The sequence below is a fragment of the Aythya fuligula genome, chromosome 3 (genome assembly GCF_009819795.1).
Source record: "Aythya fuligula isolate bAytFul2 chromosome 3, bAytFul2.pri, whole genome shotgun sequence".
In the NCBI taxonomy this organism is placed as follows: domain Eukaryota; kingdom Metazoa; phylum Chordata; class Aves; order Anseriformes; family Anatidae; genus Aythya; species Aythya fuligula.
This window is the reverse complement of record NC_045561.1, coordinates 23,232,771-23,257,429: the sequence shown is the minus strand read 5'-3', so window position 1 is coordinate 23,257,429 and position 24,659 is coordinate 23,232,771. Positions and strand designations below refer to the sequence as shown.

At 44.3% G+C, this 24,659-nt stretch overlaps 1 protein-coding gene across 2 annotated transcripts; it reads left to right on the top strand.

Moving 5' to 3' along the window:
• The first annotated feature begins 1,642 nt into the window (after positions 1-1,642).
• Positions 1,643-24,520, top strand: TRAF5 (TNF receptor associated factor 5). 2 transcript variants are annotated; one of them, XM_032185583.1, is made up of 12 exons: positions 1,643-1,698; positions 12,901-13,045; positions 13,566-13,785; positions 15,554-15,611; positions 16,920-17,021; positions 17,857-18,021; positions 18,337-18,414; positions 18,788-18,862; positions 19,146-19,238; positions 19,895-20,023; positions 20,546-20,714; positions 21,199-24,520. In XM_032185583.1, the coding sequence occupies exons 3-12, from the start codon at positions 13,571-13,573 to the stop codon at positions 21,774-21,776; spliced, it is 1,662 nt and encodes a 553-aa protein (XP_032041474.1). In that variant the 5' UTR covers positions 1,643-1,698; positions 12,901-13,045; positions 13,566-13,570; the 3' UTR covers positions 21,777-24,520. The 2 variants fall into 2 exon arrangements, with proteins under 2 accessions (XP_032041474.1, XP_032041473.1); XM_032185582.1 differs by having other exon boundaries at positions 19,895-20,035.
• Positions 24,521-24,659: the final 139 nt, after the last annotated feature.

Sequence of the window (24,659 nt, the reverse complement as noted above, 5' to 3'; positions counted from 1 at the left end):
TCTTACTCTGGAAACCACAAAGTTCAGTATGAATTGACAAGAATTACGAAGTTAGAGTTTAGGATGAAGGTTACTAGGCGGCCAGTGTTGAGCCTCTTGCCAGCAAAGGAAGAGAATAGGCTGAAGTGAGAACTGGCGCTAGGCAGAAATGTGGTAGTCGAGATGAAAGCAAAGCCAGGGCAAAGAGAAACTTCTTGAAAGTGTTTGTGTCAATTTGCATTTCAAAATGGAAAGGAAACCATAGAGAAGTTATCAGCTGTTAGGGTGCACCATTTTGCAGTGTAGCTGTAAAATGTGCTGAATACAACTCAGTAGTTTTAATAAATGTGGTGAACCTCCAGCTCTTCCTGAGGTTGAAATAGCTAAACCTCAGAGTTTACCTTTCTCGGAGTGAGTTAAAAGCAGGCACCGGCATGATAAGAGATCTGCTCTAAGATCATAGGAAGCTGAATGTGAAATACAGAAGAAAAATTAAATTCTTTAATACCATTTGTAGCCTGTTACTGGTGAATTAAGGATGAAAAAAGCTCTACTCGAGTAGGGAGGAGACAAAGTATACAAACAACAGTATCTGGACTATTTGATAAGCAACTGGCCTGCTTATATAATGGATATCCTAAAAGTGATAGTGAAGTAGAACTTTACAATAAATCTATTTGTGTAGTTTTGCACATGAAAATAATCATAGCAGCAAAATAAATCCTCATTGATGTTACTGACATGGGAGGTTCCCTTAGGACTATCACAAAAGTAGCCTCAGAGATTCAGGGATCACAATCTGCTCCAGGAATGTGACTGTGTCCTAATAGAAAAGAAGTCCTGTGTTGTGCTCACTGTGTATCAAGAGCTGTAAATCAGAAGTAAGGCCTGCACCCTGATACCTGATGGTCCTTTTCACAGACCCTCTGTCACCATGAATGTAATTCTGGGGGAGTTGAAACATTTTGCAGTAGGCTGAGGATTGTGAGCACAGAAAATGCCCGTCTTGGGAACAAGATCCCACCTCCAAAGAAGCTACTTTAATTATATTTATAAATATATCTATTTATATATGGCAGAAATATAATGCCTGTTGTTCTGACTGATGTCTCAGTGAACTTCCCAGGGAGGAAGAGCCCAGACTCATCAGGATATTCATAAAAGAAAAAATCCTCAATTTTGCAAGGCGGAGTTCTTGGTAAGTTTTCGGTTGCAGTGCCGGTTTCCACACCTTTGCAGAAGTCGGGAAATAAAAGCAATGGGCAGACATATGCGAGAGGTGAGCCCCAGCCCTTTCATTCACAGCATTAGAAGAACCCTTCTGCAGCTATGTTTTATTACCACTATTTAGAGCATGCTCTTCAGACACTTGAGACAACGGAGCCTGATTGGTTCCCATCTATTATGCTTTTTTGTTCCCGTGCTGGGATGGTATTTTGCCAGCATCCAGCCTGCCGGGGGAGCCCGGTGCGGGCTGAGGCGTTGGGGGGGGGGTCTCGGCGGCGAGGCGGGCGAGCAGCAGCAGCCTCAGGCCGGGCTCAGGCCCTGGCAGCCCCCTCCCCACCATCGGGCGCTGGGGGCGCGGCTGCGCCCTTCCCGGCCCGCCGCCGCCGGGCTCCCCGCGCCCCGCGGCCGCCCCGAAAGCGAAAGCGGCTCCCGGAGGCGGCACCGGCACCGGCAGCCACGGGAGAGGTCGGCGGGCAGCGAGTTCCGGGGCAGGTGCGGCGGGGCCGGGAGGTTTGGGGGCGATTTGGGGGGATTTGGGGGCAGGTGTCCTCGTAGCGGGTGTCTGGGAATTGCGGGGTGTGTGGGGTCAGGCCTGCTGGGGGCTGGCAGCGGGTGTTTTAGGGCAGCCCGAGCCGAGATGGCACAGCTCCCACGCTGAGCACGGAGCCCTGGTGCTCACCTGGCCCCGCATCACGCCTCGCGTCAGCCCCGCCGGCTGCGCTGCCTTGGTGGGTGCCTTTTACCCTTGCCCGAGTCGCAGCGCCTGATGCTGCTGGAGGAGCTGCCTTCGCTGCCAGCTTTATCGTCTCGTGCGCTGCTGTCACGGGGAGAAGCGCTCATCGGGGCCAGGAGCACGGTGTGTGAGCACAGGGGGCCTGCAGCTCGCATCGGGGCCCTCCAGCTCTGCACAGCTCAGCAGAAGGCTGCTGTGTGCGGCTGCTTGGTGGAGATGTGAGGGAGAGCAGATGGCTGGCATCCCTCCGAAACATACCCCCTGCCACTACGCGCTGGCTCAGGTATACGACAGTAAGCAGCATCCAGACAGAGGTGGTGATGGAGCAAGCGGAGGGAGACTGGGCTTTGAGAGCCTGGAGAGGAGAACAGGCTTTGAAAGCTGGGGTTTTGGTGCACTGGAGAAGTGAGAGGTGATGTGGTTGTAGCTGTGGCTTAGAAGAATGATCCCTGAGTCATGCAGGACGGATAAATAATACATAGAGACCACGCTACAGGAGAACCAGGTATTTGGAAAGCAGGAGGAGGACGAGAGCATGGACAAGGCTTTTATGTGTGTAAGTAGACAGATGAAGGTTATGAACCCACGAGCAATCCTGGCTGGTTGTGCCAAACGCAGGTACCGAGGGACTGGGCAGCAGGGGGCCCATGGGGAAGGCAGTGGGTTGTGTCCGAGCTGGCCATCGTCCCCAGCACAGATGCCGGAGGAGAGGCCCGGAGTTGAGCTTCTGCAGGAAGACGGTCTGCAGCAGCATAGTGAGCCTGCGAGCAGCTGTCAGGAAGCTTTGGCTAAAGAGGTGTTAACTGCCTGGAGAGAAGGCAAGTCAGGAAGGAAGAAAGCAGAGCTTGTGGCACTCGCTGACGCCGCATAGGTCATGGGAAGATACACCAAAGTAGTAATTACGGAGTTTAGAGAGCATGAGAAATGACATCCAGGAGAGAACAGGATTTTAAGGCTAAGAAGCTGTTGTTGGAGACACTGAAAAAAGGAATTTCAAATGAGTTCAAAGAACAGAAGCCAGACAGCTCATTATTTCACCCACGTGCTTGCTAAACAGTCTCCTGAAGACAGGAGCATAATTTTTGCATAGCCATCAAAAGCAGAGAGCTGCAGTCCAGGTCGGGAGCTCCGGGTCATGTCACAGAATCACAGAGTGGTTTGGTTGGAAGGGACCTTAAAGCCCACCCAGCTCCAACCCCCTGCCATGTGCAGGGACACCTCCCACCAGGACAGTCTGCCCAAAGCCCCATCCAGCCTGGCCACCCATCCATCCAGCCAGCACCTCCAGATATCCACAGCTCCAGACAGGGCAGGAACTGTTCATTTTGTGCTCAATATTGTTTGGATAACTTCAGTCTGCTTCAGTCTGCAGCTACAGACGTGTTGGGTGCTCGATCTCCCTGGCTTTATTTGTGTCCTTTCTTTAAGCTAACCCCAGGCCTTTATCTTTGTCAGTTCTTTTTTTCAGAGCCTTTGATTATGAAGAGATAGAGGTGATTTATCTTCAATAAATGGTTGGCTATGGAGAGAGCATTTCTCTCTCTGGCACTCCAGGGAGTCTGTATGAATTTGTTGGGCTCTTAATCTTCATGATACGTGCAGTGATAGAGGTATTTCCTTTCACCTTGTAGGCATCCCATTCTCTGCAGTGCTGAGTGGCCTGCCAGGAGCAGCACACCAACACACCCCATGCCCCCTGGGGTCTGTGCCCTGATCTGCAGTGACGGTGTCAGAACCTCGCTTTGCTTTCTGGCCTTTTTCTTCCCAAGTTTCTTGGCTCGTGACCATGAAGAGTTAATGTTCACACTGTTAGTCATCCCACTCTTATCTGCATTGGTTTGGGTTGTACATGCAGTTGTTCCACCTTCTTCCCTCAGCCCAGGAAAGAGGCTAACCTCTTTACCCTGGTGCGCCGCACTGCTTGGGAGGGTAAGGAAACTTGAGTCATGCATATTGTTAATAAAAACTTAGCAAAAATTTCCATAGTCTCCACAGCTCAGTCTTGCGACAAATAAATAAGTGTGCGAGAAACTGTCTGCACCCTAAACCACAGTGGTTTTGATATGGGACTGCCCAGAGCGCTTTATAGATAAGCATATTTGTCTTTGTGTGGGGGACTCTTAAAGCAAGTTTGTGTTTGTAGTGTATTGACATCTGCATACCATGTTCTCTATGCTGCTGTGTCTGTATTTTGAGGAAGGTAATACTGAAATGCAAAAGCTATTTATTGTTACTACGCAAAGCCACCTAGTGACGAAACAAGCCTCAAGGAGAGGAGCAATCTGCAAAGTAGTTTTGCCCAAAATAGTTGCTGTGAGGTCTTATCGTCGGTGAGCCCATACAGTTTTCAGCCTCATCTGCTCAGAGGCTGTGTTATCAGTTTCTGACACAGAGTTTCTGCCCTAAGCCAACAGTGAATCCATGCACTTGAAACTGGAACGTGGTCCTTACTAAATGTGAAAGCAAAATCACAGGTTTCATTTCTTAACGTTGTCCTAGGGGCAGCAGGTATCAGTGGTCACCGGATCGCATATTCAATGGCAAACATTATGCAAGGCTACTGGGCACTATCTGTGAAGAAAACTTGTCTGTTTCTTTGTCATTGACGTTAAACCTCATGTCAGGGCAGTTGTTCTCTGAGGAATTACCAACGTTGACCTTGGTGATGCATGAGGCACGCCTTAAGGTCAGTAAAAACACAGCGATACTGTTCAGTAAAATAAAGCTAAATATATAATATATATAATAAAGCTAAAACTTATATATATATATAATAATTATATGATGCATATAATAAAGCTAAAAGTGGTGCCAACAGCAAGAACAGGGCTGGGTGCCACCCTGAGCATGTTATCATCCTTACATGGCAGCTCACCTGATAACGGGCTGTGCGAGAGCACCTCCCCATCTCTACCTGTGCAAACCTCTGGCGTGTCATGTTTGGTCTCATCAGGACTTCTTAAGAACGTGTCCTTTCCCCTTTTTTGTTTTTAAGAAAAGACAACAGTGACAATCTCCACTGTCATCACTTCCCCGAGAGCAAGTTCACGGGGTCACTGCTGCCATTCGGTGTCTGACGTTCGCGATTTCCCTATCAGTGAGGACTGTGGCTAAGAAATGTATATCTGTATGCCATCAGATGCATGCATGTATTTGAGCAAAATCCACTGGGTTCGTGAACTCCTGCAGCTGGGGTGAAAGAAGTCTTTAACCCCTAGAACTAGTGAGCATTTGAGAAGCGGGTGGCCTGCCAAAATCTCCTGTGTCCTGGAGATCTGAGCAGAATTTGATTTTGTGCTAGTAATTCGGGTAGCTAAACCACCACATGAGTTTATTCAGATTTCTGTGTACGTGCTGATTAAGTCACTCGTTAAGACCAAGTCAGATGCTTGTGTGCTCGGAGAATTAAAACAAGCCTCCTGTGCCTTGAATAGGCACTGATGGCTGCCGTGGCTGAGCGGTATGTGCCTGGTGGCAGGGAAGGAGAGCTAACGTTAAAAGCTTCTTGGGCCTAGTCATGCAAAACGTGTGGCGGCCTATTATTTGTTAGGAAAAATGAGGACTTAGCTTTGGTTTTGATACACTTCAAGAAAAAAAAAAAAAAAAAAAAAAGTTCATTTTCTTGCTCTCCATCCCTTAAATGTTACCTCATTTCAGTACTTTTTGCTTGTTTATGTTGTTCCCACATCTTTGTTTCTTTCCCCTCATTCCTAAGTGCTCTTCCCTTCTGTCTTTTCACCTACTGTCATCCTGTCATGCGTGCTCTGTGCTTGCTGATGGTCCTTGCTGTTTTCCCCTGCTTTGGTCAGTCCTCAGCACTGCACTTAGCTGCAGGAAATCGAGGGCTGCCCATGAACAAGACTGGCCCATCGCCTGCTACTCATCTGCAGAGTGAGGTTGTTTAAAATGAAGATCCTGCTCCTACTCAACTTCTCCATTTGGGGCTTTCCCCAAAGCTTCCCAGAAGCAGATGGCGCTTCCTGGAGCTGCGCTCACTGCGTTAGGCTCCCTGCAGCGCTGCCTCCCGACGGCCCCGGCGGGACAGGTGCTTCCTCCAGAGCCGCCTGCTTCAAGGACAATCCCCGTGAGAGCCATTTCCCTCTCCTGGTGTCAGCCTGCAGAGGCTGTGCCTGGCCGGCAGCTTGACCAAGGCGCATCCTAAGGACATTGAGAGGACGAAATGATACCTTCTGCTTTATAGAGCTTAAACACAGAAGTGGGCTCAGGCTATGCCTCGAAATGCGTCTTGGAGCAGTTTAATCGATCACATGAAGAAGCAGCATGCCTTCAAGTAGATGCCTTTCACTTTGCCAGCGTTGTATTGACCTCAGCGATGACGCAGCTGTTCCAGGGCTTCAGGGAAGGTTCAGGAAAATGTGGTAAGCTGAAATGCTGCCTGGGAGGGGAGATAGTGATTGAACCAGGTTAGAAACGCTCTGGGAGCAAGCTTAACTAAAGGGAAAAGGGTAAAGAGAGTATGTGTGGCATTTGCTATGAGACAGAAAGAAAGCTTTCTTTGGAATACCCATATTTTAAACAACAGGAGTGCTCAAATGTTTTGCTTTTAGGGAAAATAAGGTACTTCGCGGGGCAAGTAACTGTTATTACTTTGCTTAGTTAGGGGCTTATCTAACTGACCAAGCCAAGGCCCAGTACTCAAGCTGATGGCTTTCTTTGTTAACATACCAAATAAATTAAAAGAAGAGACCAGAAAGCCAGCGGAGGGGCTAGAGATGGAACCTACGGGAAGGGAAGTGTGGCTTGGTCGGGGGAAAGGAGGGTGACGTACACAGTCTGTGGAGGTACTTCAGGCTATGAAATAATTAGGATGCATGGCTGCTTCAGTTATTGCAAATCCAAATATAAACATTTATTTTCATAAAATAGGTTTTATCTCAGTTGGAAAATTGAGTTTAAGTGTAAAATGTCCATGCAGCCTTGAGCGTAAGTTCCTGTGAATAGCTCCGTGTTCGAGGCGGTGCAGTTTCCTCGGCTTCCTGCAGCGAGCGGATCCACCTGTGCCCACAAGGGCTGCCTGTGTAGGGATTTGCAGGGCTGGTCCTTGCATCCTGAAGTGCTTCCTGCTGACTATTTGTTTTTCCTTTTGTCACATCACTCACTGCTTTTGTGAAAGTGATGCTATCAATGTGAAGACTCCTCTGTATCTTGGACAAAAACTGTGAGAAAGGTTCTTAGTAACCTTATGCTTCTCCAGATAGTGAATTCTGCAGCCGCTACATCGATGCTGCAAGGGAAAATACTTTTCAATGGCTTGCTTCTGTCCTAGCTCCTCTGAAACAGTTTTAGCCGTGATCTTTTCAAAGCTACACCAGGGGATTTCCACTCCCTTGCTGTTTTAAATGCTCGTACTGTTATTCTAACCACAAAGCTCAGACTCGTGCGCACTCTCTCTCTGTCTCTCTCTCTCATTTTCTCCCCATTGAGGATCAGCTACAGTTTCCAGGTACAGTCCTACCAAAACGTGTCTTGTTAATGAGGGCAGGAATTTAATACAGTTATAACCTTTTGTCATCCTTAAGTGGCTCTTCAGGTACTAGCTATTGCAGAGGGATGTGTGGGTGCTGCGTGGCTGCCTTAGGAGAAGGCTTCAGAGTCTGAAAGATCTCAGGAACGGCGCCACACCAGCACTGCCGCGCCGAGTGCTGGGCTGTAAGAGCGGTGAGGCTCACTGCATGCCTTCCTGCATGAATTTCTGCTGGTGCTCGGGAGGACAGTAAAACATCCATGTGTTGATGCAGAAGTGAGTGTCGAATGAAGGAATTGCTCGGTTCTGGGGCACAGTGGTCTGATGGAGAACAACCTGTACAGTATTTTCTTGAGGACCATCAGGGTTTACTGGCTTGAAATGCAGCCACTGGGGGGAAAAAAAAGTGTGTTGTGTTCACTTTAGCTTTAATATCTAGGTTATAGGGTAGTTTCATTGATTTCTTCTTCTTTTTAATGACTCTTGAATGCGACCTCCAGCAGTGTTAGGAAGAAAATGAATTTCCAGCTGTGAATGCGATTATTTTAAGACAAAAGTCCATATTACTGTAACATAATACTGTGCTGGTTAGATGTAGAGAGATTTATTGGTGATATAAAATTAATGAGTGATTAGGAAGTCCAGGGAAAATAGCAGATGTAGCAAATAAGCAAGCTGGCTGTAAAATGAAAGCTACCTCAGCACCCGATACGATTCGTTAGTTGTATGGGTGTATTTTTAATTTTTAAAGTGTTATCTCTGTTGTAATCTATGGCTTAAAAATAATGAAGTCACATTTCTCTCTTTTTTTTTTTTTTTTTTTTTTTTTTTTTTTTGTAATGCTTTGGGATTTACTGTAATGCTTAAGGAAACTGTACTGCCTTACTCCACTTGGTGAAAATGTGCCTTTGGAGATTAGCAAATTGATGCTTGCTTAGTAAACTTTTATTGTACTTTTAGAATAAGGTAATACTGGAATTTGAATGGGATAATATTGCCTATATACAAATGAAATCAAATTTGATTCTGCTGCCCTCTGCAGCAACGTGCTCTGTGGGGCCACAGGCACGTATCCGATAGGAAATGATTGCTGTTGGAAGTACTCTTTTGTGGATACCAGTTGGTCACTGCACTGTGATTTTTAAGCAATTAGGACAATAGCAGGATAGCTTTTGGGGTTGATTTGCTGCCAGGTGAAGAAGGAGTGAGCCCTGTGTATCGGTGGTGAGTCTGTGCTGGATCCTTTTCCTCCGTGACCTCGGGGCTGAGGCCACAAGTGGTGCAGCCAGGCTCCTTCTCCATACAGGGACTCTGCGAGCGGGTTTTGTTGTCAGCAGTCAAGACACTGTAACTCTTCCTGGGCTAGGAGGGACAAGGATGATCCAGCAGTGATGTCAGGCGGCATCATCTGCTTTTCTTTCTGTGGTTCAATATAATCTGCTGTGCCTTCAATCAGTAAGTATTCTAAATGTGAGTGGACATTAATGGTAGTCCTTTAGCAGACCTGTTCAGATGTGTATGTTAAGAGTTAGGGCATATCTTTGTTGTCCCCAAAATGGATTGTTTTTTGTGGAGAAGCCTTCTATTACTAGTAAATTATATAAATTGGTTTATTTTAATTCAAAAGTTCAGGAGGCAGCTAATCTACCTAGTTTATAAGGCAGCTTGGAGAGGGTCATGTTAAGGTAAGGTATGTTCCCCTCTATCGTTTCTTTGTCAGCTCCCAATGAAGTGAATTGATCTATTTTTGAATTGTTCATCTGAGTGAACTGATGAACTCTAAAGTGAATTGATTTTTACAAAACTTTCCCTGTCATGACCAAGGCAGGCTTCCAGTTCTGGTAGGCCGTATAAGGTGGATAATGTTCAGAGGGAGGGACAGGGCATCCTCTAAGACCTGTCCCTAGCAAGCATCTTGGGGCAAAGGAATAGAGCTGAACCAGAGCTGGAGTGTAGGAATACAGGTGTATAACATTTTTTCATGCCCTATTACATGTATTTCATGGAAGCATGTTACGTAAGGAAGCGATCGCGGTGTTTTTTACTGAGCAATGCCCCAACCCTGGAGCAGAGCTGAGCATTATCCTCCCTCAAACACTGAACCCAGCTGAGACTGTGCTCTCAGCTGGTAGCACCTCTTACTTGCTAGGCAGCAGGACCAAGCATCCAGTTTTCTTGTCCAAGCTTGATGACCAAATCTGTGATAACAATTCACATACTTGCCCTTCTCTGTCTACAAGGCCTGGTAGCACTTGGTGCCTGTGCCTTGGGTCTACAAGTCTGGATGTTTCAGTACAACAGCCAGCTGCAGTGGCTGATGTGCTCGTAGCTCAAGTGGCAATGCGATAACCTCTCTTGGGAACTTACTCTCACGTGAGAGAAAACAGGAAAAACATACTTTCTTAAAAAAGAACTACCGCATTATAGGGGTGTTTTTCTCTGTGTGCAGTAGGTACATGGCTAAAAAAATGTTAATCTCTCAGTGACAGTTCAATATCAGTGCTGCACACTGTGTCTTCTCCTTTCTGACTGCTGGTGACGTGGATAGGCAACATCACTGCTGGGGGGAACTGCTTTAATGTGGGTTTAGAAATGTTAATATAATGGCCATATGATAGGAAGTCATGCCCATGTTGATTTTTCTTCCTTTGTTCTGTGTGTCTTACTCCATTTCTGAACAGCAAGATATGCCAAGTGTGGACCATTTTTCCAGAAACGTTTGGCCTTCACCTGGTGTGGTGGTAGTTAAAACTGGATAGCCCCCAATTAAGAACTTGCATTTGTGTTATGAAATTTCTCCATCTTGGATTATTTCCAGTGAGATTAAAGCATCCGTGTGCAACACAGTTACACATAAAAGTTGTTCCAGAAGCATTTTACGTATTGTGCTGTTGGTGTAGGTAGGGCTGGGATGCTGAAATGACATGGGGGCATTTGTGAATTGATCTATTTGTGAATTGTTCATCAGCTTTGTGCTGTGCTGCCATTCAGCTCCCACCCTTTGGTACATCTTCGCAGGACTTGGGCCTAAGTGATTCAAACCACTTCTCTAACATGGGGTCAAAGCTAATTCTGATCATTTTGTCATATAGAGATCCAATTTTGACATGTAGGTTTTCAGTGCCTATAGATTGTTTCATTTTTGGGGGTGCTTTTGCACTGGGGTCGCAATGAAAATCTCTCTGCAGCTTTGTGGTGCGTGGCTGCTGCAAGAGCATCGCCATGCAGCACGGGCCTGCCAGTGCCGCGTATTTTCAAACGATACTGCACTTCACACACACACTAGAAAAACTCGCCACATATGCAAAGAGAGGATGCTTTTGCTTTGTTCGTGGCCGTGAGCAGGCAGAAGTGAAAGCACACCTCAGCTCCAGCGTGGGCCGGGCAGTGGCGTAAGCAGGAAGCTGATTCAGTCAACCAGCGGCGGGCACACACGCGCAAAATGTGCTTTTTTCCCCGATGGTTTCCCACTGGTTTCAGCTCAAAGAGAACAGGCGCAGGCTGGGAGGGGAAGAAGGGCTTCTACAGACAGCCCGGAGCTGCTGTGGTGGTGGTGGGGATGCATCACACTGAGTGTTGGCTGGCGGCGGGTCTGTCACCCAGGCGTCACCTCAGCCTTCCTCAGGGCTCACCTAGTCCAGTGCACTTGGCTTTGGCATGTGGCAAAAGGTGCCCCTTTTCTGAGGTATGCCCAACATTGCTCAGTCCCAGCCCTGTGGAAGAGCCGACCCAGGGCTGAAGGATTGTGCTAGGTAATGGCAGGAAGGCACTGGGCCATCAAGGGGCTGAGGCCGCACTGGAGTCCTTAGTGGAGCCAAGGCATGTCGTATGGCCCATTTTCACACAAAAGTGCCCTGCATGGCCTGTTTCCTCACAAAAATGTCCCATGTGGCCTGTTCCCTCACAGAAACACCTCCTGTGGCCTCTTTCCTCACAAAAATGGCCACCAACCCAGTCATAAAACAGCTGGCAGCAATGGTAAATGTCCTGAGTTGTCAGGGTGTGGATGGGTCTTGGGGCAGACCCTTAAAGGCAAAAGTTGATAATTGTGGGGTGGGTTTTTTTGGTATGCTTTTTACACAGTGCAGCATCAACTTGCTAAGTCCATAACGCTGGATAATGCAAGTCCTGGAGTGTGATAGGACTGGAGAAATTGGGTGTTACTTAAACAGGAAGGGACATTTGTAACCAAGAGGAGGGAAATGTGTTTTGGGGTTCCCGCTGAGCAGTGGGTTCATAGCAGATTTGCCTGCAGATGGCTCATGCTGCACTGGTCACTGTGGCCATCGCTCACCTTCCATGGAGGCCCCCGCCGCTGGGCTGAGGCGTGAGGCTGGTAAGCCCTTTAGGCTGCTCCTTCAGGTCCCTGCTGGGCATGAGGAAAATCAAATCGCTCCTTAGTAAGCACCAGAGGAATGGAAACCCTGTTTTTAAGAGGAGGAAGGGTCAGACGACATGATCAGTGCTGACTGACAACCCTGACCTCCTGTCCTGCAGGCTGGTGGGTGGGCGCCCCACAGGCCTACAGGGAGTCGCGGCTCTCTACCTTAAGGATCTCCTTCGAAGAGTGGGATTTCGAAGCAGCAAAGAAAATGCACATTGCTTTCTGAGCCCCAGGAGATGTTTGAGCTCCATGCTGCACTGCACTCATCGCTGCTTTCTAAGGCCAACAGCCCACAGCCGAACGCGGCGTGCCAGTGTGTCAGCGCTTGGTGTGCTGCCTCATGCCAGCTGTGGGGTTGCTGATAGTGATGTGCCAGCCCTGCTTCCCCGTTAAAGCAGCATGCACCCTCTGTGACCTTGCGGGAGCTGAGTCAGACCTCTCGGGGAGGTGCTGCTGCCAGTAAAAGTGACTCGAGTGACTGACAGGGAGGGTGATGTGCCCGCAGGGAAGCAGTCTGCTGAAGTGCGGCCACAAAATCGAGCACCTCCCCATGAAGCATCCTGAGAGCCAAAGCTCTGTTGCAGGGTGCCTCAGAGTTCACACAAATAAAAAGCTTCTGCATTGCTATAACCCTACAGGCAGTGCTTTAGATGGAGCGTATGTGTTTTAATTGCCTCATCGTAACGCCTGTTCAGAGTGAGTTTTATGCTGTCAGGAATGAGGTGCAGAAACATGAGCCGAAGAGCAAACTCTTGAGTTACGTTTTTTATTTAAGAGGAGGTGGTTGTGGCAGGCACTGCGTGTTTGTACACATCCTGTGAGTATAAATGTCTTCTGAATGCAGAGCTGCAAGAAAGGAAAACCTGAGCAGCTTTAGGTCTTGGGCTGCTTGCAAAAAAGTACTGTGAGATTGAAGGACTAGGGCAAACATTAAGGTTTGTGACTATTAGGACTGGAAACAAATGTTGCTGGTTTTTCCTTTAGAAAACTAACATAGCATTCATCTGCTGTGAGCTTTTATAAATTGAGTGAAAAACTTATGTCACGTTTCTGATTGAAATCTTACTTTTTTTTTTCCATCACATCTTGCAGGCAGGATTAATATAGCCAAGAACTTGCACATAATTAAGTAAATTTTTGAAAAAATAGGAGTATAGTCTACTGCTATGAGTGATCAACTGGAAAAAGAAAGATGTCAAGTTAAGAGGCTTTGACTGCTGTAACACTTAAACTGAAGGTAAAATCTCCTTGCTCCTTTTTTTTTTTTTTTTTGTATGTTCCTTGCCATGAATCACAAAGCTGTCTTCTGCTTGCACCACTGCAGTGAATTCAGAATACCATGTGGGAGGGCTTTACATTAAGTGTAGACTTTCCTGGCAAACCTTAAGGTCATGACTTGGCCTCTGCTTTCCCCGACTACAGCTCTGACTGTTTAATTTTTTGAGACTATCAGCTGCTGCAAAAAGATTAAGGAATTAAGGATTATTTTTACTTTGTTCTGGGGAATAGTTTTCAGATTGTGAAGCTTCTTATAAAGTGTGTTTTAGTGCTTGTCATGTAAATGTTATCTTGTGGTCCTCTGAGCCTTCTGCTGTTCTTCTGTAGTCGATGCCCCATTCCCCTCTGAAATCTGTTGGACCTTTCTGCAAATGGAAACCTGCAGACAGGTTGCAGTCCACTGTAAGCTGTAGCTGAGGTGATGTGACTGACTGTGAGCATTTGACGGGATTCTTCCTGTGTGTGGTTTTTCTGTGCAGCTTCCATGGCCTGTGACGAATTCGCTGGTCTCTCAGGCATCTTCACACGCCAGAACTCTGCCAGTGCTGTTTCTCTGGACTTCGAACCTGATGCTGACTACAAGTTTGTGGAAACCTTAGAGGACCGGTACAAGTGTGCCTACTGCCACCTAGTCCTTCACAATCCCCACCAGACAGGATGTGGTCACCGATTTTGCCAGCAGTGCATTCTTACTCTGCGGTTAGTACAGACTCCTTCTGTATCTACATGCTCCCTGTCCTCCTGTTCTGAACAGAAGTCAGCACCTTTCATAAATCAACAGTAAAAGCCATAATAATAGTAATCATCTGATAATATGTAGGAGTCAGTGGAAACTGCTGAATTTAATGACTGCACACTCAGCTTTTTAAAGGTATCTCTAATGACCTTACATGGTGCTGGTAAGGAATATAGGATTGCTTTGGTAACTACGTGAAAGTCAGCATATGGAAACTTTTGATGTAAACTTAAACATTATTGAGAGAGACACCGTCTAGGTCTGCCTTTCTATTATTGTACTATTCAGGTGAATTTTTTTTTGCATTATTGCACATTATTGGTTGGTACTGGTGGTTAGATTAATATTGCTTTCATTTGCTTCCATATCACTTCTTTAAAGAGGACTGGGGCGAGCTAGACTGGATTTTGTATTTCTTGCATTGATTTTTAGAATAGAGTAAAATAGTTCAGTTGGAAGGGACCTTCAAAGACCATCAAGTCCAAGTGCCTGGCCACCTCTGGGCTGCCCAAAAATTAAAGCATGTTACTGAGGGCATTGCCTCGCTGTCTCTTGAGCACTGACAGGCGTGGGGCATCAACCACCTCTCTAGGAAGCTTGTCCCAGTGTCTGACTTTCCCTGAGGGTAAATAAATGTTTCCTCATGCCCCGTCTGGCCTGCCTTGGCCCAGCTCCATGCCACTCCCGTGCATCCTGCCATCGATTCCCAGGAGCAGAGCCCAACACCTCCCTCTGTGCGTCCCCACCTCGGGAAACTGCAGAGAGCAGTGAGGCCGCCCCTCAGCCTCCTCTTCCCCAGACCTGACAGCCCGTGGCCTGCACTGGCAGCTCTGTGGTTTCCTGGGCCTTCTCTCATGCGCAGTTTGCAGACGGGTGTAGTGCTGGCTGCCAGTCAGCAGGGACCTCCCCAGGCTGCCCCCACCTTTGGTAAATTGTTGAGGGGGCTCCAGCTGTAGCGTCCACTAACTCCCACAGCTCTCTGAAGCAAATCCTGTCAGGCTCCAGGGACTTATGAATGCCAAGCTGATACAGCTCTAGCCTTATAATTTTGTGACCACAGATGGAAAGTCACTGCTCCCCCAGTCATGATCCTCCAACTCTAAAGTCCAAGCTGCCCAAGATCGCTCATTGCTGTTATATAATGAGGCAAAAAAGACATTAAACACTTCTGCCTTTTCATCATCCTCACTTGTTAGGTGGCCACCTGCTTCTAGTACCAGTCCATGTTGCAAGACTGTTTTCTCTTGTATTCTGTACTACCTGGCACTTGTGCAAAAGCCCAAATGCTTTTTTGAACATTGAAGGTATGCCTGGTTTAGCATTCTGCTCTGCAGCTAGTAAATTAACAGGACTGGCTGTGTATTTTTTGGATAGTTTAACAAACTAGAACATTAGTGATTTCACAAACTAAGCATTGCTTTGGTATAAAGCATCTTTTGTGATGCTTTGTAAGAAATGTGTCAACAGACAGAATGAAATCTTGCAATAAGAGATACTTAAATTCAGACTTCAAGGTATGGCTGACCATTTAAAAGGCTTCATAAAAATTGAGGGAAATCCTCCCTTTCACCCTTTGCCGTATCAAAATTCAGCCATTCACATTATGTGAATATTGTGCCTTGCCACTTACATATCTAGTACTGACTTCTGCCAGGCAGATTGTGGTATAGCCTCATTTTGTAAAATAAATGAAATTTTCTGTGGTTTAATGTAACTTTTCTTGTAATCTAGAGAATTGAATGCAGTACCCACCTGTCCTGTCGACAAAGAAACAATAAAAATGCACGAGGTAAGTGGCTGTAGTTGCAGTTGCTTCAGCAGTGACCATCTGCATGGAAAAGCAAGACAGACGAGAACAAGATGGATCTGAGTCTTTTAGTCCTCAGGGGAAGAGTATTTTTTGTCATATGAAACAGTGCTGAGTGCAATTGTATGTTCACTGATGTTCTCTCAGAAAGGAAATCAGGATGTACAGCTAAAGCTTCGTTTTACACCTTGTGTTCTGAACTTATTTCGCTTCTGTCCTCTGTATTCCAGTAAACTGTCAAATAGGTTCACAGTGTTTAAATCTTCTCTAGTCTTTGGATGTTTTTTATAGTGGAGTTTTATATTTTATAGTGAGAGTTTATTGACTTACTTTTTTTATCCCCAAACTTGCTTGGGAATCTTTTATTTAATTGCCTTTGATTTTTGACTTGGTTGTAATTTGCTGCCTTGATTATTTCTGTAATATCTAATTAACCCAACAGACTTAATTTGCATTTTGATAACTTCTTGGAAGAAAAGACAAGTTCATATTTCTTATTTTGCAACCAACTGAATATTTGTAGTGGATGCATTTGTTCTTATTTATATGCCAAAGCTTGAAAGTATGCTACATACTTGATCCTGACAAAATGAATTTCCCAGTGAAATCAAATGTTTCCTTCCCCTCTCTCTCTCTTACTCCTCAGACGAAATTGTGACTGTCCATATGATAGTTGCTTTTCACTCGCTATCTTCTACCCTGTGGAAATCTTAATGACATTAGCAGAAGTCAGAGCAGCAGTATAATGCTCCGTATAGGTAGATTTATCTCTAAACAAGACTGAAAGTTTGCTTTGGGAGCTTACTTTGCTTCTGCTTACACAACTGGGAACAGTGCTGTTTCTCAGAGCCTATACATGGGGTGTCTGAACATCATTGCTATCCCAAAGGTGCTCTGCACTGCTGGAGCAGTACACACAGCTGACTTGGTCTTCGGGGCATGTAGCTCTGCCCACTTTCTTCTGCATTCAGGCACTGGTTTTGTAGCTCCTGAGCTACTAATGCTGCAGGCTGAGAAGTAGATTAGCACCTGTGGAATAAATGCATGGGGAAAAATGCTATGTCTGCTAGAAAATTCACAGTATAAGTTTTAGTTTGTGTTTTTATAGCATTTTTAATAAGAATTGTCAAGATCCATACTCACAATTATGGAGTCTACACTTGAGCACTTAAAAGCTTTGTTACAGGTTTTTTTTTGACATGGACTTTTATCTGTTACCAAGATTTGCTTTTTATATTTTTATAACATCCCATATAACTATATATGAAGACTGGTTTAACTCCTTTACAGGTATTCAGAGACAACTGTTGTAAAAGAGAAGTTCTGAACTTGCATGTGTTCTGCAAAAACTTTCCTGACTGCAATTCAAAAATAATTCTGGGGCGATATCAGGTGAGTTTGCTCCATCAAATTTTGAAGCCTTCGGTTTTCATGCAAATTTTGTGTATTATAAGATAAATTTCAGTGATTGTCTTCAGATTTCAGAGTTTTTATAGAAATGTGGTTTAAGTGCATAGACTATCACTTGATATTTGTTACTCACAGTGTATAGCTATGCTTAAAATGTTATGGGTGTAAGCTTATTCCAGTTTTGCCTGCTTGGTTTAATAAGAACCGTTTGCTTTATGTTGCTGTGAATGCATCTATCATTTTGCAAGTTCAGGAGGATCACCGTGAGTCAAATTCTGAGGGTTTTCTATGCAATAGTGAGAAACTAATAATGTGGGAATTTAAATATGATAAAAATAGCAAGGATAACTCACATCAGAATGTCTGTGCAGTGTGATGCAGAATCAGGAAGAGTGACACAAAAGAGATTAGCAGATTGTTGCTCAGCGTACCCCCTCTGCCATGCTGCTAAGCAGGGCCTGAGGCCAGGGCAATCCCAGAGCCATGACAGTAAGCCTCGCAGCTCCAGCTATCTGAGGAGTGAGCTCTGAGATAGCTTTAGTATATCCACAGTGTCTGTACATAATTTCTGCGCACTTAGGCACAGTGTGATAGTTGATTCAGAAAAACTTGCCAAGATGTACTGGCCACTTTGATCTTTTTGAATGAAAAATAGAAATCAAATACAGGACTAAATTTTGCTTTAGTTTTAAGTTCACACTAGGAAGGAGTGCATGGACTTTTGTTTGTTACCAGACTGCCAAATATTTCTGTGTGTCTGTTGGACAACTGGAGATACAGTGAAACACATTGGGCTTTAACTTGTTATGTGTTGTAGGAGCATCTTCAGCAGTGTTTGTTTGAAAGCCTGCAGTGCACTAACGATGGGTGTTGTGATCAAATCCTTCGGAAAGATCTGAAAGATCACTTGAGTCAGCACTGTAAATTTCGAGAAGAAATGTGTCAGTACTGTAATAAATATGTGATGTTAATTAACATAAAGGTAAGGTTATAAAACATTCCCTGGACTCCATAGCAAATGTTTTACTTCCTAATAGTTCTGAGTAAAAAGTTTCTAGCACTGCAGTGGGGTTTTATAACTCGTGAATCAAAATTTGGCTGAGTAGCTGAAGGAGAAAGCATAATAAATCTGCTTTAAATGATACCAATTATTGTTGCTTTCTTAGGAACAGCAGTGTGATATGGGGCTTGTACATGCATGTTTATGATTATTTTTTGCATGCCAAATTAATAGCTTCCTTTATGTATACTACTTTACAAAAATGCAAACTGTTGTGTTGTTTTTCTTTTTCCCCAGAATCACGAGAAAGATGACTGTCCTGATTATCCCGTGCCTTGTGTCCAAAACTGCTCACAAATCATTCTGAAAAAGGAGGTACTGGTAGTTCTTCCACATACTGTGATTCAGCAAATTGCACACTACTATGAAAACTGAAACTTGCATCAGAGACGCAAGCATTGGCTTGCACCAATAAATCTTCATCACTCCAAGTATTTTCTTTGTTTGGTCCTGTAACTGATATGTGGCCCACCTGACAAATGAGGAATTTGGTCATGGCAAAGCTCTGGTATTTAGCAGTATGGGAGAGTACCAAGCTCACTTATTGTCTGAATATTCATTTTCCTCTTTACGTGATCAGTCATGATATTGGCCTTTACTCACCCTTTATGCAAGTATTCAGATTTTATCAGTGCAATAAGTAATTTAATATTTATTTTATTAAGAGTCTTTTTGTTATTATATGCAGATTGAAAAGCATCACACTGTGTGTCCCGAGACTGAAGTAGACTGCCCGTATAAGCAGTATGGCTGTCTTATAAAGGTACTGTTCTGTAAATCTTTGCTTGTTTTGGGGCTGGAGTTTGTCTCCCAAACCAATCAGAATAATTAATCAAAATAACCACTTTTTGTTCTTTCACAACCGTTTCTAGTACTGCTACCACCTAAGATGCTACCACATAGAACCAGTACTGCCATTCCCTGACTTCCAAAGTCACAAAGGGGATGTTTTAAATGCTTGCATCAATACATTTTTTACCCACCAGCTTCACAAATCTGTTCATCTGATTATTTTATTCTTTCACTTCTTCCTCTGCCTCACTAAGGTTAAAAGAGGGAAACTTGCTGAACATGAAAATGGTGCCCTGAGGGAACACATGCTGCAGATTTTGGACAAGAACTCTAGATTGGAAGAACAGGTAACTCTTATTTAATGAGCATTCTTCAACAGTCCTTGGCTGCTTGGAGGACGATACGAGATTTTGCATTTGTTGCCTGTTTTAGTTCAAGTATACTTTAAAAGACTGTTTTTATTGTCTTTGCACACCTCAGAAGTCAGAATAAGCTCTTCTAGTGAAGTCAGGCAATTAGATGGAAACCTCTTTGTGCTCAGGCACGTATATTCTCTGGCAGGCACAATGGGAGGCTCATTGCCATTGCTCACCTCATTTGCTTTCAGCCTCTTCTTACAGTTGCCTCAAGGTTTGCAGATAGAGCATTTTAAGGTTTCAGAGGCCAGTCAGATTGCTTTGAACAGGAGCCCTTAGACGCTCAAGTTGTCCCTTCTGTAGAGGAAGTACAGAGCAGTGCAGAGCCTCCTGCCTCAATCCACATTAACACAGTGGCTTAAAAATCTTGCTTTGTAAGCTGGGCAGCAGCTGGGCAGGTTTAAGATGCAGGGATGTTCCGTACTTGCCAGAGCTCATCCACAAAGTTTGAATTATCTAGCTAAGCTGGAGACCTTGCATTATAAACCTTTCTTCTTTTTTTTTCTGTACTATCACATGTGTTTTAATGCAATCCTAGGGTATTTTGTTGTGCCTGGAGTTTTTACTCTGTATTTTTCTGTTTGTAGATATCTGACCTGTACAAGAGCCTGGAATCTAAAGAGATTAAAATCCAGCAGCTTGCAGAGGCTGTTAAAAAGTGTGAGAAAGAATTCAAACAGTTTACACAACTGTTTGGTAAAAATAGCAACTTGATGGTAAGCACGCAGGTGAGACTGATTTTACCTTTTTGGCCGATTGCTTTTTTGCATCCTGAAATATGTGTATCCAGTTGTCATTAATAGCAAGACGATAACAAATACTGCTTCCCAGACATTTCACAAGCCCTTCTTGGTTTGTTGCCGTTGCTGTTGTTTTTTACAGTACAGTATTGTCTTCTTCTTTTAACCAATAAAGAAGTCTGGATATCTGATCTCGGCAAAAACACTGAATAAATCCCCATGGCTAGATCATAGGAAATAGGAAGGTGTAAATTTGAATAAGTAGTTGAATGAAGTACTGCAGTGAGAATGGATCTGAATGAGAGATGGTTTCTCAGTCAGCAAACGCCGAGAGAGGGAACATTTGGATACGTTCCTAAGGCAGCAGACTATTGATTGCACATTGTAGCTGGTATTGCTGACATGTTAAAGATTTCTCTATTTCAAATGGAATGGCTGATTTTATGCACGTCTCTTGTCTCTACTTCCCACCCTCTTCCAATGACATTAACTGGGAAGGCTCTTGCCAGTCACCTGGATAAATCTGCACGTCTGGAATCGCAGGTGAAACAGCTAATACAGATGGCAAACCAGCAGCAAAGTAAATTAGACTTGCGACCCCTGTTTGACACAATTGAAAATGTAAAACAGAAGATTGCCCTTATGGAGTCGTACGATCAGCGCTTAGGTATGTTGGGACTTCTGTCTCTTTTCTGCGTGGGTTTGGGATTTTTGCTGATGTTGTGGTGGCTAAGTAGAGGCTCTGGTACTGCAGACAGTCAGCTGTGGCTCTTAGCCAGAAATAACTTGCTTATTCTTGCTTTCTAAGACCAACCCATGGTAGTGTGTGCTCCATCCTCCCACCTTCCCCTACTCCACGGTGTCACCACAGGGCCCAGCTCCTGAATTCCTGAGGCACTGTGATGTGAGCAGTGGTAGTGTCTGTTGTCAGACATTAAATCTGGCTTGCAGTCGTGTTTTACCTTGTTCAATTACCTGCTGCAATTACAATAATAAAAATAATTTTAAAAAGTCAACAGCCACAGTGCTGCTAGCATTAGTTAACAGTCTCTGCTCAGTATCGTTCTTACATATTGTCAGCTCCAGTCTGGTCACTCTTTGTATCCAGTGTTCTGACCATTTTATTTTACTGAATATTTCTTTTTTTCCAGTTGTTTTGGAAGGTCAGTCCAGCAAACATGATCTCCAAATCAATATTCACAAAGCACAGCTCAATAAAAATGAAGAACGATTTAAGCTTTTGGAAGGCACGTGCTACAGTGGGAAATTAATTTGGAAAATCACGGACTATAAAATGAAGAAAAAAGAAGCAGTGGAAGGCCGTGTGCTCTCTATATTCAGCCAGCCTTTTTACACCAGCCGCTGTGGGTACAGGTTATGTGCGAGAGCATATCTGAATGGGGATGGCTCAGGCAAGGGAACGCACGTCTCGCTTTACTTTGTAGTCATGAGAGGCGAGTTTGACTCACTGTTGCCTTGGCCTTTCAAGCAAAAAGTTACGCTTATGCTGTTGGACCAAAGTGGGAAAAAAAATCACATTGTGGAAAACTTTAGAGCTGACCCCAACAGCAGCAGCTTCAAAAGGCCGGATGGAGAAATGAATATTGCCTCTGGATGCCCGCGCTTTGTGCCGCACACGGTTCTGGAGAACACAAAGAATACCTATGTTAGAGATGACACGCTGTTCTTGAAAGTAGTTGTGGATTTAACTGATCTGGAGGAATTGTGAAAAAAGCACCCAATCAATATGACTGCTTTAATTATTAAGAAATGCTTTCTTTGTGACTACCAGTCATGCAATAGTGAATTGCCACTAGTCGAGCTACTGATATGTTTTGAGGCTTTTGGACTATGTAACAGACAATGAATTGCCAAAGCATCAGCCTTCCCTTTTTTAACCTTTTTTCAGGGCTGCAGTTTCAAGGCAGCTGTAAGTCCAGTGTGATGTGAACATGCATTCAGTCCGGTGCTTTGACCTGTCTTAGTGCCGGCTAGGTGTGAATGCTTGGCTCACATCACAAAACTGGTGTTCTGAGACGAAAATCATCCTGTAAACTCTGCGGAGCCCAAGCAGGCCTGTGGGCTCCTGTCACTCTCACACAACGTGCAAGTGCATTGCACTTGTCTGAAATGGAAACATTTTGACATTAGCGCATTTGAATCAATGTATCATGATCCCTTAATCTCCTGGATTTTTGAAGCAGTGAGAAATGGCTTCAGCCAGACATTTGTCAGGGATCTTGCATTCCTTTTTTGTTGCCATTTTCCTTCAAGGAAGCCCAAAGGAAGATTCCAATGCCTCTTACTTTTCTAGCCTGATATTTCAGCTATATAGGAGGTCACAACAGCTTTGTTAATGTCTTTTCCATTCCTGCCTAGTGCCTTGGGACTGATTTCCATTGGTGATCAACATCCACAGTCCCCACCTGAAGTCAAAAGAAGCCGTATGTGCTTCTCACCTCTCAGGACATGGCCATAAGTGAGGTACTCGGCCAGCCTGCCACCTTTTGGCTGTACTGCCAAGGGAGAACAAATTTCTCTTTTTTGCTTCTTCAGCTGTGCAAAAGAGATGGTTTCTGGCCTACCAGCTCTACAGAAGGCAGGAATAGCTTTGGATATCTGTTAGGGAAAAAGCCCACATAACATGCATTGTTCCCCTCTGCTAGAAATTTAGATGTTTGGGAATGAAGGGGGAAATGGATTAGGGAATGAGGCTTGGGATTGGGGTTGCTGTAGGAACACCGTTCTCGCAGGTGGTAGTGCAGCCCTAGCATTTGTTGAAAGGAGAGAGAGCTGCTGAGCAATAACTGCTAGCTGTGAAGCACTTCTGAAGATCTTCATTTTTATCCCAAGTTCCTGCCATATTGCAAGGGAGCGTGTGCATTGTATATCGTTTATTGGAGACACACTAAAAATGCCAAGATCAGGCACGAAACAACAAATAATGAAGTATTTATGTGCCTTTTTGTAGCCTTTTAGGTGCTTGTAAGAGGGATGTCATTTTGCACACTCGGTCATTTTGCTGTTAGAAGTGACAGAATTTTGTGTCCCTCATCTCTTACAGATCAGGTAATAAAGCATTGAAATGTTATCCATTGCTCCTGCAGTCCAGTGGCAGAGCAAAGCTGAAGCTTTTGAAAGGGATAATATGAAATCACGCTGTGTTTAGAGTAAGACTAAACTAGGCAGGATAAAAATCAAAATGGGGCACAGACTGCAAGGTATAAGGTAGAAAATTCAAGAGGGCAAATGTGGCAAAATCAGAAATGCCTTTTCTGTGCAGAATGTTCATATCGACTGAAATAATACAATTGGGGATTGTCAGTAAGATGAAGTCAAAATACCATATTTTATACCTGGAAGCTCATTGCTAGGCATTTACTTTTCCACACAGTTTCTAAGACGTAATTCAGACTCACGAATTTTCAAATTTGAGGGGTAGGGGAGGAAAAACCTTAGTTATTTGTATGTCCTAGTAAGATAGCGCATCTGGAAACTTTGTTTTCATTTAGATGCTCTTTCTGTTGTACAATGTCAGTACATGCTGGGCCACTGTTGGGGTTTTCAGTGTTCCCAGACAGATGATGAGGACCAAATTTTATTTTTTTTTTTACCACCATGACTGACTTTTACAGTCCTTTTTGTCCATACAGCAGAGAGAACTAGTCCTTATGTCCTTAACACTTTGTTACAGAACGAGTAAGCTTGTTTTTAAGATGTTGTGGCATTCTAGGACATCAATTCTGAGCCTCTGATGTGGACTTCACATTGATTGTTACTTTCGTATTTGTCATGTAACTTCCAAAGTGGCACAGCTTGCCTAATAACCACAGATGGAACCATGCCAGCTGCATTTCCTAGGACTCTCCAGTACATGAAGTGTAAAATTAAAGAAATGACAAAGAACATGGAGAACTGGAGCAAGAGGGAAGGGATGCGGTCTGTGTCTGGGCAAATTACCAGTCCCCTCTGCCTCCACCACCCCGAGCGTAAAATGGGGATAATAATACTTGCAGCAGTGTTAGGACCGTTTAAATGTTTGTGAAGAATTTTGAGCATGAGAAGAGCTAAGTATTATTAAAACTCCATTCCTAGCTGTTAGAATTGGTGATGGTGTAGTGATGTGGATACGTGTTTGGTGTGTTGCTGGACACAGTTTGAGAGCATGTTTGGTCGTAGAAAGTTCATACTGCAATCTCTCTACTTACAGTAGGTTTTATTGTTTGTCATGAATATTCCTGTTAAAATTTTGAAGCACAAACAATTCATCCTGGGTGATGGAAACACCCCTTTTGAAATACTGCCTGTTTTATAACGAATTAGTTGAGAAAATCGATTTTTTTAAAGACGACCTTATTTAAACCGGATTGTTTTGTTACAGTGGTTGAGAGTTGTACGTTTTAAGATTTTCAGCGATTTTTACTACTTGTACACTGGATTTTAAATTTCATCCCATTCCCAATAAAGAAAAGAAACAACGGTGTGTGAGTGTTTGGGAAGAATTTTTGATGTTGTGTGGAAAAAAAAAGACAAAAACCTTCTCAATAATATTGTGCGGAGTAACAGAAGAGCGTATGATATTTCTACGTGGGCACACGGTATGTTTTAATGT

What these genes read in the sequence shown, in the direction of transcription:
- TRAF5 (XM_032185582.1), top strand. Translation starts at nt 13,571, where the DNA reads ATGGCCTGTGACGAATTCGCTGGTCTCTCAGGCATCTTCACACGCCAG. An exon ending in CAGTGCATTCTTACTCTGCG is followed by an intron (nt 13,786 to 15,553) that starts GTTAGTACAGAC and finishes CTTGTAATCTAG; the next exon opens with AGAATTGAATGCAGTACCCA. An exon ending in TAATTCTGGGGCGATATCAG is followed by an intron (nt 17,022 to 17,856) that starts GTGAGTTTGCTC and finishes TATGTGTTGTAG; the next exon opens with GAGCATCTTCAGCAGTGTTT.